General features: G+C 39.1%; 2 protein-coding genes across 2 annotated transcripts in view; both read left to right on the plus strand.

Annotated features, from left to right (window-relative positions):
- LOC134227381 (uncharacterized) overlaps positions 1 to 14,383 on the plus strand; it is an 831,489-nt gene that overhangs the window by 361,592 nt on the left and 455,514 nt on the right. The gene's annotated exons all lie outside the window — the stretch shown is intronic.
- LOC134219489 (uncharacterized) lies at positions 7,169 to 8,571 on the plus strand. Its single transcript, XM_062698235.1, has 3 exons — positions 7,169 to 7,228; positions 8,152 to 8,187; positions 8,260 to 8,571. The coding sequence occupies exons 1-3, from the start codon at positions 7,169 to 7,171 to the stop codon at positions 8,569 to 8,571; spliced, it is 408 nt and encodes a 135-aa protein (XP_062554219.1).

The following is a 14,383-nucleotide window of genomic DNA, read 5'->3' on the forward strand; positions in this document are numbered from 1 at the left end:
TGGTCGCTTTGCAAATCGATCTAAAATTCATGCACTTTCATGTGTTTTTTGCGGCAACTCAGCTGGGCTGCCTTACACGGCCTAGGCTCTAGGGAGTCGCCAGACAACCTCAGCTCAAGTGGTCAAGCTTCTAAATTATTCACGTGGAAACAAGTGGATGCAGTTTGACCGTTCTGTTGGACGAGACTAACGATGAATTGTGATTGGTGTTCGATATTTCTCCTGGGCCGCTTTTATTGGCAGTTGTTGCATGAATGCATAGCATGGCCACATTAGTTTGGGCCTGTCTCGTACAACAAAGTTGTACTGATTTTTTGATGGGGTGAATGACATCTTTCGCAACTTTTGTTCTGTTATTGTGAGGAATTCATTCAAATGCTTATTCGTGTTTAAATCGGCTAGAAAGTTTTTGTGTGGTTTTTGGAAAACATTATGCTGAATTAATGTTTGCAGTTGATCATTTCGTGGAAGATCATTTCCATTTGGTCGATCACTGTTTATTGGGCTATTCCGAAGGTTGACTTTCTCCAAATTATACGGATAGTGGTGAAGAGCACTTCAAGTAAATTGAAAAAGGTAGTTCTTACAGTCTACACAGTTAGTAAAAATAAACTTGATTTGTTACATTGGAGAATGTTTAATGACAATCGGTAAAATTGACTAACTGGTAAAAACAATAATGATAACCTGAAAGATGTAAAGGAAAAAATAATTTATTTACTGCCGTCAGAAAACTAATCCATTTTAGCAGTGATGATACCTTCTCAAGCATAATTGAAGATAATAAAAAAATCGCATGAAAAGAAATTCCGAAATAGCCATTTAGGAAAAAAAAAAAGCTTGATTATTTTCATTGTCACATTTAACATTACAGCTAAAGAAAAACGGTTTCAAAATTTTCTGAACTCAGTGTCCGATCTGGCCAACTTTATATTGCAAATAGTAAGGCAACGGTTCGGCACTTCATCCCATAGTTCCTATTCCCATCCCATCAAAAACAAAGTAATGAAAAGGAATTTGGTTTGTTTCTTTTTTTTCAGCAGTGAGCACGCGTGTTAGCAAAATGAAACGACGAGATTGATGCTGAATTTCGTTGTTTTGCAATGAGATGAATGTATCTTCAGTGAGATGGTAAACGAAACAGTTCCCCTATTTGTTCAATAAATTATTTGTTTATTAGGAAAAGGGAAAAGTCCATCTGAATTGAACTCTTTTTTGTTCTCTGCGTACTAACAGAATACAATTTCACTCCAAAAGATACAATTATTACTTACAACTATGAACAATAATTTGCTTTGTTCTAGATCTAGTTCTTACAATTAAACTGCAACAAGTCAACAGGACAGGACATTTTTTTCCGAACAGTGTTACGACTCAAGTGAAAATCGTATTCATTTGAGCAGCAATTGGAAATTTTGCATATGTCCAAAAATATTTTTTTATGCCCATAATTCGTTGGACCGCGGAGAAAAAAGAATTGTCTAGAACAGCGGTTCTCAGCCTGGGGCACATGTGCCCCTAGGGGTATCTTCGCAGGCCCCAGGGGTATCTCAGGCAAGAATGCGTAATGACGGATGTATTAAAATTCCAATCAAAGCTTATTGATAAAATTTTGATAATTAGGATTTTTTTATTTCAAAACTTTGACTTGTACATAATATGTATGACGATCAGTAAATCAAAGCCTATTGAAACCTGCCCTCCAAAACCAGCACAGTGTATGACAGGCTATAGGTCCGACAGAGTTGTGCGACAAAAAATCAAAAGGACCAAACGTTTAATAAACACATTACAAAAATCTTTTTTGCAATCTACCTCTTTGAAACAAAATATTAAATAACACGTTTCATATGATATAATGCTCCGGAACTAATATCTAGAGTATGAAGGTACGTAAGCCTCCATTTGAGAGGCATGACTGTTTTTTTCCGAAAAGTTCAGTTGCTTCGTTGCAAGAGAATTAGAAGCATCCTTCTACGTCCGGAACCCTTTTTCCATGAAGCTCGAAGCGTCTTTTCAAAAGGCTCAGAAGCCTCATTTTAAGTGGCTCCGAAGCTTCTCTTCGAGTGGTGGAAATTCTTTTTTCAAGAGGCTTGGAAACGTACTTTCAGGAGGCCTCCATTCCAAAGACTTGGAAACCCTTTTTTTTTTAATACGCGGAACCCTACTTTTAATAGGCTTAAAGAAGGTTCTACATTCCAACTGAAACCAGGCCTGCTTTTCAACATAGTATTGTGTTAGTATTTCCTCAGTTATTAATTGAAAACTTGTCTATGCCCGCTAGTGCATGAGTATGTATCTTGTGCGGCAAGTACAATGGATACACTATGCCCAGGGTATCGAGAATGTTTTCATACCGAAAACATCATTGACTGGACCGAGTATCGAACTCGCCATCTTCGGATTGGCAATCCTACGCTTTTGTTCGAAGGCTATCTGGACCCCCTATGGTGTCCTTTCTAGATGCTCAAAGCCGTCCTTTCAAGATGTTCAGAAGCCTCGTTTCAAGTGGTTCGAAAGCCGCCTTTCAAGAGGCTTGGAAGTCTCTTTTTAAAATGTGTTGTAGCTTACTTTTAATAGGCTTCCCTTCAAGATGCTTAAAAACTGCTTTCCTAGAGGCTCAGAAGCTTCCCTTCAAGATGCTGAGAAACCTCCTTTCAAGCCTAAGAAACTCCTTTACAGTAGCTCGAAAGCTACCTTTCAAGAGGCTCAGAAACTTTCCTGGTGGCTCAAATTTCTTCTTCTAAGTGGCTTGGAAGCGTACTTTTAAAAGGCTAAGAAGCCTCCCTCCAAGGGGTTCGGAAGCCTCATGTCAACATCCGTTCAGAATTCAGAAATCTCCTTTCAAAAGGCTCGTTAGCTTCCTTTCAAGAGGCTCAGATGATTTTCTTGAAAAGGCTTGGAATTCTTCTTTCAAGAGGCTTGGAAACGCACTGTCAAGAAGCTCAGAAGCCTCCCTTCAAGATGCTCGGAAGGCTCCCTTCAAGTGGCTCGGATGCTTCCCTTCAAGAGGCTCAGAAGCCTCCAATAGCTAAAAAAGTCTTGTAGGAATTTTGATGTACAGTCGACTCTCTACATCTCGATGAACTGTATCTAGATATTTCTTTGCAGTCTTCATGGGCCATCGAGATAGGGAGAGATCGACGAATGGAAGGAAAATTGAAATTATGGGGCTGTTCGGCCACATTGAGAGTTGACGTAAAGTCAATGTCAGCTTCTCTCCACGAACAGTCTGGTGTCGGCAGCTGGTTATCTGCCTAAGAATGACATTACGGATTGCCTGCTCCAATGGTAAAAGTCCACCATACAGGTGACCCCTAATTCTCAGTGTGATGCGGCTTTATGCTTACCTTGCCTACGAATGAATGGTTAGGGGGGTTTAATAAAAACCTAACCGCAAACGGAGTCTATTAAGTACCACGATCTCCTTCACAGTATTTAGCACTCACTGCGCTAACCGGAGCTATGGCGTATTTGACTTTCTGCTTCATCGAGATAATTGGCTACTCTTATTCAATCTCAACTTGAAGTTAAATAAGGATGGGGTTATGAATATGTTTAACTTAGAAAAAATATATTAAGCTCTTTTTAGTGGAATGTATTCAACCGTCTAAGACGAGTTCAATACTTTCCATTTAATTCCGCTAAGTTTTATTATCTTTGCAGATACGTATTTCGTCGTCTCCAGTGTCTTGTACTTGACTCGACTTCGAGTACAAGTCAAGTACAAGACACTGGAGACGACCTCACAGTTGAGGTCGAAATACGTATCTGCAAAGATAACAAATCCTAGTGGAATTAAATGGAAAGTACTAAACTCGTCTTAAACGGTTGATATTTTACTTAATTTTCCAACAAATTGTCACCTACATGGATTCGAATTATGCGTTTTTCACACACTCTGTGTTTCGGCTTTGGCTAATCTTGTCCAATCTCAACGTGAGGTTAAATAAGGGTAGGATTATGTCACAATTTGTCACCTGTATGGATGCGCATTATGCGTTTTTCACAGTGCACTCTGTGTTTTGTCTTTGGCGTTCGTCTATTATTACGTTCTCAGTGTTTTTGTGACACCCCTCTTTAGTGCCTAGTTTAATGCGTGTGAGCCTACATAATTGGCTTTCCTATACATGGTACATCATATGCATTCGCAGTGTGTACATTTCCAGTCCAGTATATTTTTTGCTTCGCGTTTCATTGCGTTTTACAAAATGCATCGTATGTATGTATTATTAAATGTATCCTCCTTCTCCATAAACCTGTTCCATTCTCCTTTCCAACATCACTTCCTCTTTCTTTTCCCTTTTCACTTCCTTTTCCATCAGGGAAATGATGAGAAAGGCCAGTGAAGTCGATGGCACAAATCTCCCAAATTGAGGGGATCGTGCCTCCTGACCCGACGTTCTGTTACCTGATACCTTGAAGTCCACAAACATGTGTGTATTCTTCATCTCGATAACCGCCATATTTCGATATCTTTCTATTTCTATGTATTCTGATCATATTTTGTTCTGGATGCATTCTACTCAAGACGATATGTTAAAATTTCTAGGCTACTAGACCATTTTGTACAAAAACAACATATCAACAACAAGAAATGACATTTTATTTTTTTGTAGTTTTTCATAGCAATAAACTTTTTTTGATCTAGTACGAATTTCACTTTTCCTTCCATTTGTCGATCTCTCCGTATCTCGATGGTCCCTACAATATCGAGAATCTCGATTCGAGATGTTAAGAGGCGACTATATGAATTTACTTTGAATTGGAGCCTTTCACTTACAGTAAAAAAATAGGGAGTACCTCAATTGATGCAAAAGTTCGAAGGAGTACCTCTCAAGAAAAAGGTTGAGAACCGCTGGTCAAGAACAAAGGTTTCGTTGACTAATGTGAACTATCAGAACTGAGTGCAAATCGGTTAATGCAAAATTCCAAAATTATATCTGCAATGATGGCTAGAAATAATAGAGTTTGAGAAAAAAAATACAACGACTGTTCGGATGGCTCAGTTCGGAGCAAAATCTACATTCCCGACTCGTAAGGCTGCGTCTAGGCCTATGGGACCACTTTCTTCTACCGTCACCGGGGGTGTCAATGACCCAAATGGAAGCGAGAATAAGCAACTGTATCAACAACTTGTAGGATGAAAGGTCGAAGGTCAAAAGGTCGAAGGCCAAAAGGTCGAAGGCCAAAAGGTCGAAGGCCACAATGTCGAAGGACGGTTGTCGAAACAAAAAATCTGAGTCAAAAGGTCGAAAGGACAAAAGGGTCGAAACAAAAAAACTAGTCAAAAGGTAAGGATTTGCGGTATTTCGAAAAAGTTCGCTTGGGGTGGTTCGAAATGAAATTCCGCGGAATTTGAGCATGGCGGAATCAGATTTTTAGATTTCGTTTCGTTAAAATCTATAAATTTCGCCTGAAAAAACTAAATTCTAACGAATTGAAACGAAATTCCGCGGAATTTCGTAACAAATTTTAACCAATACAAAACTTTACATAATCAAAAATTTCGGCTGTGTTGCTGAACAAAACCATAAAGTTTGTATTCAAGATTATAAAATTGAAAAAATCTTCTACAACGCATTCCAATTCCGAATCGTTTTATTAGTATACTCAATACGCATTTGCTAGTGTAAAACAATATTTGCTGAGTCCGTCATGTAATATGTCACTATGGGTCGTCAAGCCTTCTATTGAAAGTTTGACTGCGAAGTGAATTGAAAGCAACTCGGTTAAACTTTGTTGGAAAGAGAAAGGTTAAAATACTCCATTTTACGTATATTAGCATTCAACTCTATTTTATATCTGCAAAAATTCTTCGATTTATCCACTGCTTTTCGATCAGATTTGATTAATAATGTGCGAAAGTTAATACACTTTTGCAAACACTTGTCTCTGTTAGAAAATTATAAGCAATGAAAAACTTTTGGTGGTCAAATTTGCCTACTGTTTTGATTCACATCATATTCCGAACAGTTGTTTTTATAAAGAGATCGGATGGAATTATTTTATTGCTATTTTCGAATGAAGATTTATTGATGTGATGTTGATTGATGTGACCAAAAGGTTATTTTTTTGGTGCTTGTTGGTTGTTGAAATTATTAACACAGGGTGCGGAATTTTAGACAATTTGTGCATCTTTGATAGTTACAAACGAAAATTATTTGAATTAAATGCAATTTTGATTACCGTTTTTTCACAAATCCTGAGCATGACTCATATTCCGAATACTGGCATTTCAGCGTCCTACAACCAAAAAAAAATCGGTGTTCATAATATGAATCAGAAAAATATAACTCCAGAGAGGTATAGCGATCAAAAAGGGAAATAACAAACAGTTTCGATAATGACCACGGTTCAAGCTATTTATATTTTTATTGAAGCTTTAATATGCCTCCCAATAAAAATCGTTAAATTATTTACAACCGGCTCCACTGATAACATTGACAATCAATTACAAAGCGTGAATAAATATACCACAAGTCGCGTGACGCAAAGAGACGTAGTGAAAACCGAATGGCATTCTAATCTGGTTCTAATACGAATTGCTTTAATTTTGTTTGAACTCTTACAAATTGCCGTACATGTGTACTTGCTATCGCTGATTATGTCTAAAAATGTCATGTTGATAGGTATCCATTAAAGACTCTAACGCGGGTTTTTGATCCTATATCACGCTTATTCTATCGCTTCGCACGGCAATCCATCATTTCCCTTCATCATAATCAACAACCGTAGTCGAATCAGTTATTAGAACGTGAAGCGACGGCTCATTTTTTTTTGTTTTTGGTTCACACACCCCAAATCACATCACCCGCGAATACCGAAATTACGCACCCCAACATCAGATAACGCTAATCGTCACGAACGCCGCACGAAAAAGTGATAAGCCAGGGCGCCAATCGAATAGCATGGCACAGACTTTGACCTGCTGCGAATTACTGTTAAGAACACAAGAACTGGCAGACATGGACCCGAGTGCCTACCATAAAAGCCAACATCAGTTGATTGACACCTGGTAGTAGCGGTCCGCAAGTCAAGTCACTTGCTAGCTGTTGTCGTGTCTTGCGAGCAGAAAAGTTGTTTGGAATTTGATTTCTTCATTAGGGCAGTCTAGCCGCCACCACCGCCACCCGACAGCACCCAGAACCGAGTGAAGCATTCTACCATGAATAAGCTGTTCATCGTATTTGCTCTAGTTGGGGCGATCATCGCCGCTCCCACGCAGGTGTTTAATTTCTCAGCTATCTATTTCTCTGAGCCCATCGGCAACGGTTCCAACCAACCATTTTTCCGTTCTGTTGTAACACGGTGAAAGGACTTGGAAAAGGCTCCCAAAAAAAACCCTGCCCTGAATATTCAACCCTTAGTCGTGTTCTCGTTTTTGTTTTTGTGAAAATTTAATGAAATTATATTGCCACCCCCCGAGAAAGTGAAGCAGCCGGGTGTGAAACGTACACTGTGTCTTTTGTTCACGCTATCTGGTAGTTTGAGTTATGTGAAAAGTGTTGACGTAGTTGGGTGGTAGCTGAAGGTCTATAGACTTTATTGCTTGAAAAAACTATCGATTGCTCAAAAGCACTATTTCTGTTTGAGCTTTACTTTTTCATATACCTAACTATCGGATGGCAGATTTTAATACAGTTCTGCATAAGAGACTTACAGAAACTGTATAAAATGTTGGCATATACAATTGCGGAAGACTTTAATACAACCATTGTGTTGAAGTCTTACAATTTTGTACATCCATTGTAATTCAACATTATTGTTAGATTTGTTTTTTTGGGTGTAAGAGTCTCCGACTTGGTTTCTGATTTTCTGTATTACTATCTTTGTTGTCTTTTTGTTTTTTGGCTTCGTGTCATATTGTATCATAACATATTAAAAATTTTATGCTGAACCCCTTTCGAACAATGAATCCTTACTACATCAATGTGGAAAAGCTGTTGTAGCAATAACCATCCTGCCAGTCGATGTTCATGACGCCCTTTATCCACTTTTCCTTGTTTTCACCTTTTCCATCAGTCTTGTTCAGCCTGAGTATAGTTTTTACCTCGGTTAAATCGCTGCTATAAAACAGAGAGACAAATTTACCACCATGCTAGAAGATTAAAAATTTAACAGTAAGGAACTCAATTCCATGTTTTCCAGCACAACGAGTCGAACGGAGCCATCGAGTGCCTGAATGTGAGTAATCTGGGACTGGGAATTCCCCGGACAGAAAACCAATAATTTGACAGACCTTTACACGTCCGACAGGAACTACTCGAGTCGATTGAAGCCGAAAATGTGGAAGAGTTGGCTGATGTGATTGCCGACGCCCGGCTGACCATTGGATATCTGGTTGAACGGCACCGTCGCTGTCAGGAGATTCCGCGTGATGACCCCCCGAGCCGCCTGCAGGAAATTCAAATTTCGGCGTGTGAAAATGCCTGGCGGCTGAGCGTGGCCATCGAGTTGGCTCGAATTTCGGCGGCACTCAACCAACATACCGATAATGGACGCGATTTGGTTGCGCAGTTTTCCGAGTGCTCGGGAATTTCGTTGCCGCGGCCGGAAAGTGAAGATTGAGATTTGTGTCAAATGGACGGTTTATACCAGATAAAGTATTTTTTATTAGCCTAGTAAATTTGTGTTTTTGCAAAGTATACCAAAGTTTTCATAGTTCTTATTTGGACATAAAACAGTCTTTTCCTAACAAATAATATTAATTTCCGCTTGTCAAATGGTTTATTACCTTTCATTTCCAACCTAATGGCAACCCTCCACTTAATCATCGCTTTTTTCGGTTCATTTCTCTCACGCCATAGGTACCATAATCAGCGTAGAATCGCCCCAATTCTGTCGAGAAAATGTTTCATCTTTTCTCGACTCAATCCAAGGTAACAGGCAAACAGATCGCTCTACGTCTTCTTTTTTTTTTTATAAATAATGTAATTTGCTATTCGGTGTGTTCTGTCTGTCACCCAATATATTACCTCTGCCATCCTTTTTGTCGAGATCATAAATTTTCTCGAATGCCAGCCGGAAAAGCTGGGGCATTTTGGGTGTTACCCCGGACCACTAATCCGAACACAAGAAATCCTGTTCCTCTGAGCTGAGTTAGCAGCAGAGACGGTATCCTCCAAGTGATCCATTTACGCTTCATTTCATCGTCGTCAGCCAGGAGATGGAAACGTTGCTGCAGTCAGTGGTAGCCGGATTGTTTCTCGTGCTGTCGGATGGGTTTGGGGAGACTGATTTGGTTGTTTGGCACAATGGAAAATAAAATGCCACCACCTACGGAGGCTGACGACACGTAATTCACACCCCTGCTGTAGCGGAGCCCGATGGGTTTTTGTTCGAAACCGAGCTCCACCGCTCGCCCCGAGATTCTGGTTGGTGAATTACTGTGTGCTCGGTGCTGGTACCCAAAGCTCCGTTGGAACGGGTGTCACAAATTATGGCATTATCTGTCGGTGTCAGAACAACTGCAGAGAATTGCATCCACTATGCGGAAACCACACGCCCTAAGGTTTTTAGAAATTTGGTTCACAATGGGGTTTTCGCATTGTGTGCTCTTCTGTAGTCGAAAGGATGTTTTTCGTCCATATTAATGGCAAACTAGAATGTTTAAAATAATCCATCAGTATGGTGCTGGTGGCGTATCATTCTATATGTAGTACGATACGAAATCAAAATCTCATCAAATTGAAAATATAACAAAACGGTTTTTTTTCTTTTCTCCATTTGAAACATTTCAGGTACATTTCGTAAATCACATCATAACACGGTGTTGAGAAAATGGATATTTATTAACTGTGTTCTATAAAATCAGCGAATAGGATTGAAAATTGATGTGATGAATATTTAACACATTTGCATGAATAGTTTTCAACAAGGTGAGGGAAATGTACCAGTTTTCAGCAACCAACTATGTTAAAATATTTCGTGCCAATTTTTTTTCAAAAGCTTCAATTTTGTTTAATGACGGTTCGACATATTGGTTGATCCGCACTGCTTTAGGGGCCCCATACACGCTCCGACATGTTGTACAACTTTGACTCCGCCTACAGGAAATTTGGTTCGGTCAGAGAAAAGTCGGACCGTCTGACCGACGTTGTACGACTGTTGGATAGTTCAACTTGCCCACAGACGGTCCGACTTCACTCCGACCGAATCAAATTTCCTGGAGGCGGAGTCAAAGTTGTACAACATGTCGGAGCGTGTATGGAGCCCCTTATGTTCAAGTCGTGGAGATGTTTGGTAATAACTACCATCATTGCCGGTGCCGGTTTCATCAGTTGTAAGGCCACTTAAGTTTATGCAGGAGAGTTCAAACTCCTTCATACTGGTCTTAACAGATCCCCTCAGGTCTGTTCCGGTAGTCGTTCAACTCATTGGGATCAAAGCTGCCATTTTCTCAGTGATTCAAAAATGATCAACTCCCCCCTGAAGACAGCTAACTACGCCATGTTTTACCATCAGTTTTGTCATCGATTGCGAGAAAGTAGAATCTGAACAATGCAGGTGGTACGATGCCAGGTTTTTGCAGCAAACATCTCAATGTAAAATTTATGGTAGTGTTCGTTTTGTTTACGAACATCTGATTTGATTCTCATTGGGATCCAGAAATGTCAGTGGAGACCATTCGCGTAATGTTGACAACAAAACAAGTCTATTCTGCGAGATAGGCATAACACCAACCTGGAAGAGAGCGGCTTTTTCGCGAAGCGTAGTATTCAAAAATTCTGCGAGAACTGTTACGCTTCACTGAGTTCCGAGGCAAACTAATACTACTCAAGGAGAAGGATATTTTTCGATTTGTGACCAATTGGATCTTTTTTTGTTGAATATCTTGGCTGTGCATATGCACAGCACATGTTTCGAAATGGACAAATTGATATGAAATTTGCGAAAAATAGTCCAAGAAAATTTGTGCAAGAAAATGGATAATTTTCCATTGGTGCTTGATGCAATTTGGCTGAACACTGACCATATGCATTCCTTAACAAGTTCTCCGTCCAAAAACAGTTTCATTCGTTTTGCTAAAATCTCACTGTATACTATAGGGATTGAGACGGCTATAATAAAATATATATAAACTGAATAAGAGGGCATATACATGGATCATGAGTCCCAAATGTGAGGATGACAGATGAGCGGAGTTAGCCTTCGGTTTTGTTATGTATTTCGCGGGAAGTAGTAGTGCTTCTAAGCTGCTCTGCCCATGATCACATAGTTGACGTATAAGCCAAAATGACCAAAACACACTTTTTTTGCGGATATGGATTCTTCGTACGGTTATACATATGCTCCATGAAATAATATTCATGTTTTGTTCGGAAACATTCGAGTTATGGCGATAATTGTTTTTTTTTTCCGTGCTGAACTTACTTCTAAGATAAAAAAATTACGTTAATAAAGTAATAAAAAAAAAAAAAAAAAAAAAACTCTTATATTTTAGTCTTCTTGCCCTCAGATACATACTAAGTACTAGAACCAGTGACCCATTCTCACCCCCATTTGACCCATTGTCAACCCCGACGAGGGTAGTTGCAAAATATGATTTTTTCAGCACGAGTACTACGAGTCATTGAAGCACCCATTTCGTTGGTATGGAAAAGTAGGCCGTTTTATTACTCAAAGCCGAACTGTAAACCAGGTATTATGATCAGGAATTGCAAAAATATAACTTTTGTTTCAAATTCAAATAAACGGAATTATTGGAACACAATCAAAGTACTTTTTTTAAACTGGTAATATCCTACAGTATTTAGTAATAAATTATAAAAAGAAACTCCTCGAGCCGTATAGAGTAGCTTGTGGGGCGGTTATGAAGTATTTTCTGCCATGCCGAGTGGGCCACAAAAATGGATCCGAGTCGGTACAGCGGGCCGAACGTTGGACAGCCCTGCATTAGATGATCGGATAAAATTCACACTCTTTTGACATTCAAATTAAATTCATTATTCTCATTAGTATAGCGACACGATTGATGAAAACTGGCAATATTAGGAACACTCGTTGCCAAAACAACTTGCGATTTTAATTTGAAGCAGCACATTATCGCTGCATACCTTACGGCTTTTACAAACGATTTATTGTAGTGAACAGTGCTCCAACCTTTCCTGTCTTGTCTTGTCTTGTCTTGTCTTAGCACATGCACAGCCAGTATTGAAAAGCATCCTGGAAATGTCGGTTGTGTTTCCGAACATTTTCTTGTCTGCATTAATATTTGCAGCATATCATAAATATGACACAAGTATTAAAACGGCCAGGCCCACCGTGCAGGCTTGAATTTGGGAGACAATCCATAACTCCCAGGTAATCAGATTATTTAGAAATAAAAAACATGATCAACGAAGAGTTTTGAATCTACGAAAGGAAGATACGGGGACAGCCGTACCAACCGTTTCACATTCAGGGGAAAATATGATTGACGAAATCGTTGGGAGTGACTTTGATGAGAAGATTAATGTACACTCCTTGGGTCCTCGACGTCTTGGGATGGGACACAGTTTTTAGTCTAGTGCCCTGGCTTATACATTGATGGACAAAAGTATTCGCATAAATTCAGATAGATTACTATGAAAACATGACGAATACTTATGTACATCACTGTACATATAGGCCTAGGCTTAAGCGCTTTTACTCGCTCTCTGGAACGAGAAAAAGAAACAAAAGCGATGAAAATCAAGCGGAAACTCATTGACGATAAAATTATACCATATTTTTACTTACACTCCATATTTTCCGTCCTTGGAATCGTTTTTTAACTACTCCCGTCGAAACACAATTTATTGAAATTGCTTACCACAAATTTTCGCGAAAAAAGAGTGAGGAGTAAAAATTAAGAAACGAAAAAAATATCATCAAGAAAGCCGATTTTCGTTCATTCTAGGTTCCGTTCTCCCAGGTTCATTCTAAAGAAAAGAGGAGTTAGTCAAAGATGTTTTTCACCACAAACAGAAATCATAATATTTATATTTATCAGAAAACAATGCAAACAAATCCTATCCTTAGTATGCGTTTGGAAAAGAAAGATGATTAAACGACAGCAAGGTCTATGATACGTTTGAACCTACGGAACAAACCATCTGGATTATTGGAATAATTTGCCCAACTTGGAACTGACCAACGACAGCTCGCCCTAGATTGTAGTTATCCAGGAGATCAACTGTATCTCACTAGCTTCCATAAATCGTTGCATTGGGGCAAGAAACCAAATGAGCGTTACTAAAAACATATTTTAAAATAAACCGAAACCAAAGATTCACTCCGAATCTTCTTGTTTTATCATTGTTGTATAAAATAATTGTTGAATTACCTAGCCCACTTTTATAAGTGTTTCAGAGATCTAGTGTATCCCGTAGAAAAAGTACAATTATAGTAAAACAATTACGAATTTTGTTTGAGATTGTAGATGATGGATTGTACAATGTTGTGAATAAGAATATAATTGGAAACGGCTCACCGGATATAACTGTCGAATCAACTTCAAATTCATGTCCTTCTAGTAAATGTTCCGTACATAAGTTGGTACAAACATCGAGTTCTTCTCCTCCGGTTGTCCGATGCGTCGAAGTCAACTCACAGCTTTGTTCGACCTGTAGATCAGCCGCCAGTCGTTGATGCGCTCCACATTTCTCGTCCCGTTCAGCGTTAGCACTATGTTCCGCCATGTTTTGCGTCTCATGATCAAATTTCTTCGTTTAAAATACGCCTTCCTTTTCTATATTTTCTTATTTTTTTTGACAACGGATCATTTTCACGACTTGTTCGTATCCCCGGCACACTTCGATTCTTAATAGTGCTCTTACCTTCCCTGGCCTGGTAAAGCATCCACCATCAGAACTAAGATTAGGAAAATTTGCAGAACATAAAGTCCATTTTGCTCTAGATTTTTGATGGCTTAAATAAGTGGTTGTGTACAATTGTTGTTATTTTTGACTACTTGGCGTCATAACCAAAAGTAAGCAAGCCGTTTGGTGGCATAATTTTGGTCAGAACTTCAATATATGAAGATTTACAATGATAAATGTGCTCAACCACAGCGTATTAGGCTAAGGTTTGAGCCATATACCATAGATATTTTTAAATTGTAATAAAGGTTTAGCGACAGATAGCATTTTAAAAGCAGAATCTGATAAGCAACCCGCACCCAATAAAACGCCTCGTTCACGTTTTTTCCCACAGAAGATAAGGATTCTTCTCGCGCAGCTCTGAAGAAAATAATAAATACACATATCTTCCCCCCATTAAACATATCGTAGTGTTGCTTGATTGACGCCCCAAGTTTGTAATCAATTAGAATCAGATGAGTTGTTCTTGCACAGAGAACCAACAGAAGGTTGCTTTGGAGCTAAGTCTCATCTTCAATGTACAAGTGCTGCTGATCTCA

This window comes from Armigeres subalbatus, chromosome 3 (genome assembly GCF_024139115.2).
Source record: "Armigeres subalbatus isolate Guangzhou_Male chromosome 3, GZ_Asu_2, whole genome shotgun sequence".
Taxonomy (NCBI): Eukaryota; Metazoa; Arthropoda; class Insecta; order Diptera; family Culicidae; genus Armigeres; species Armigeres subalbatus.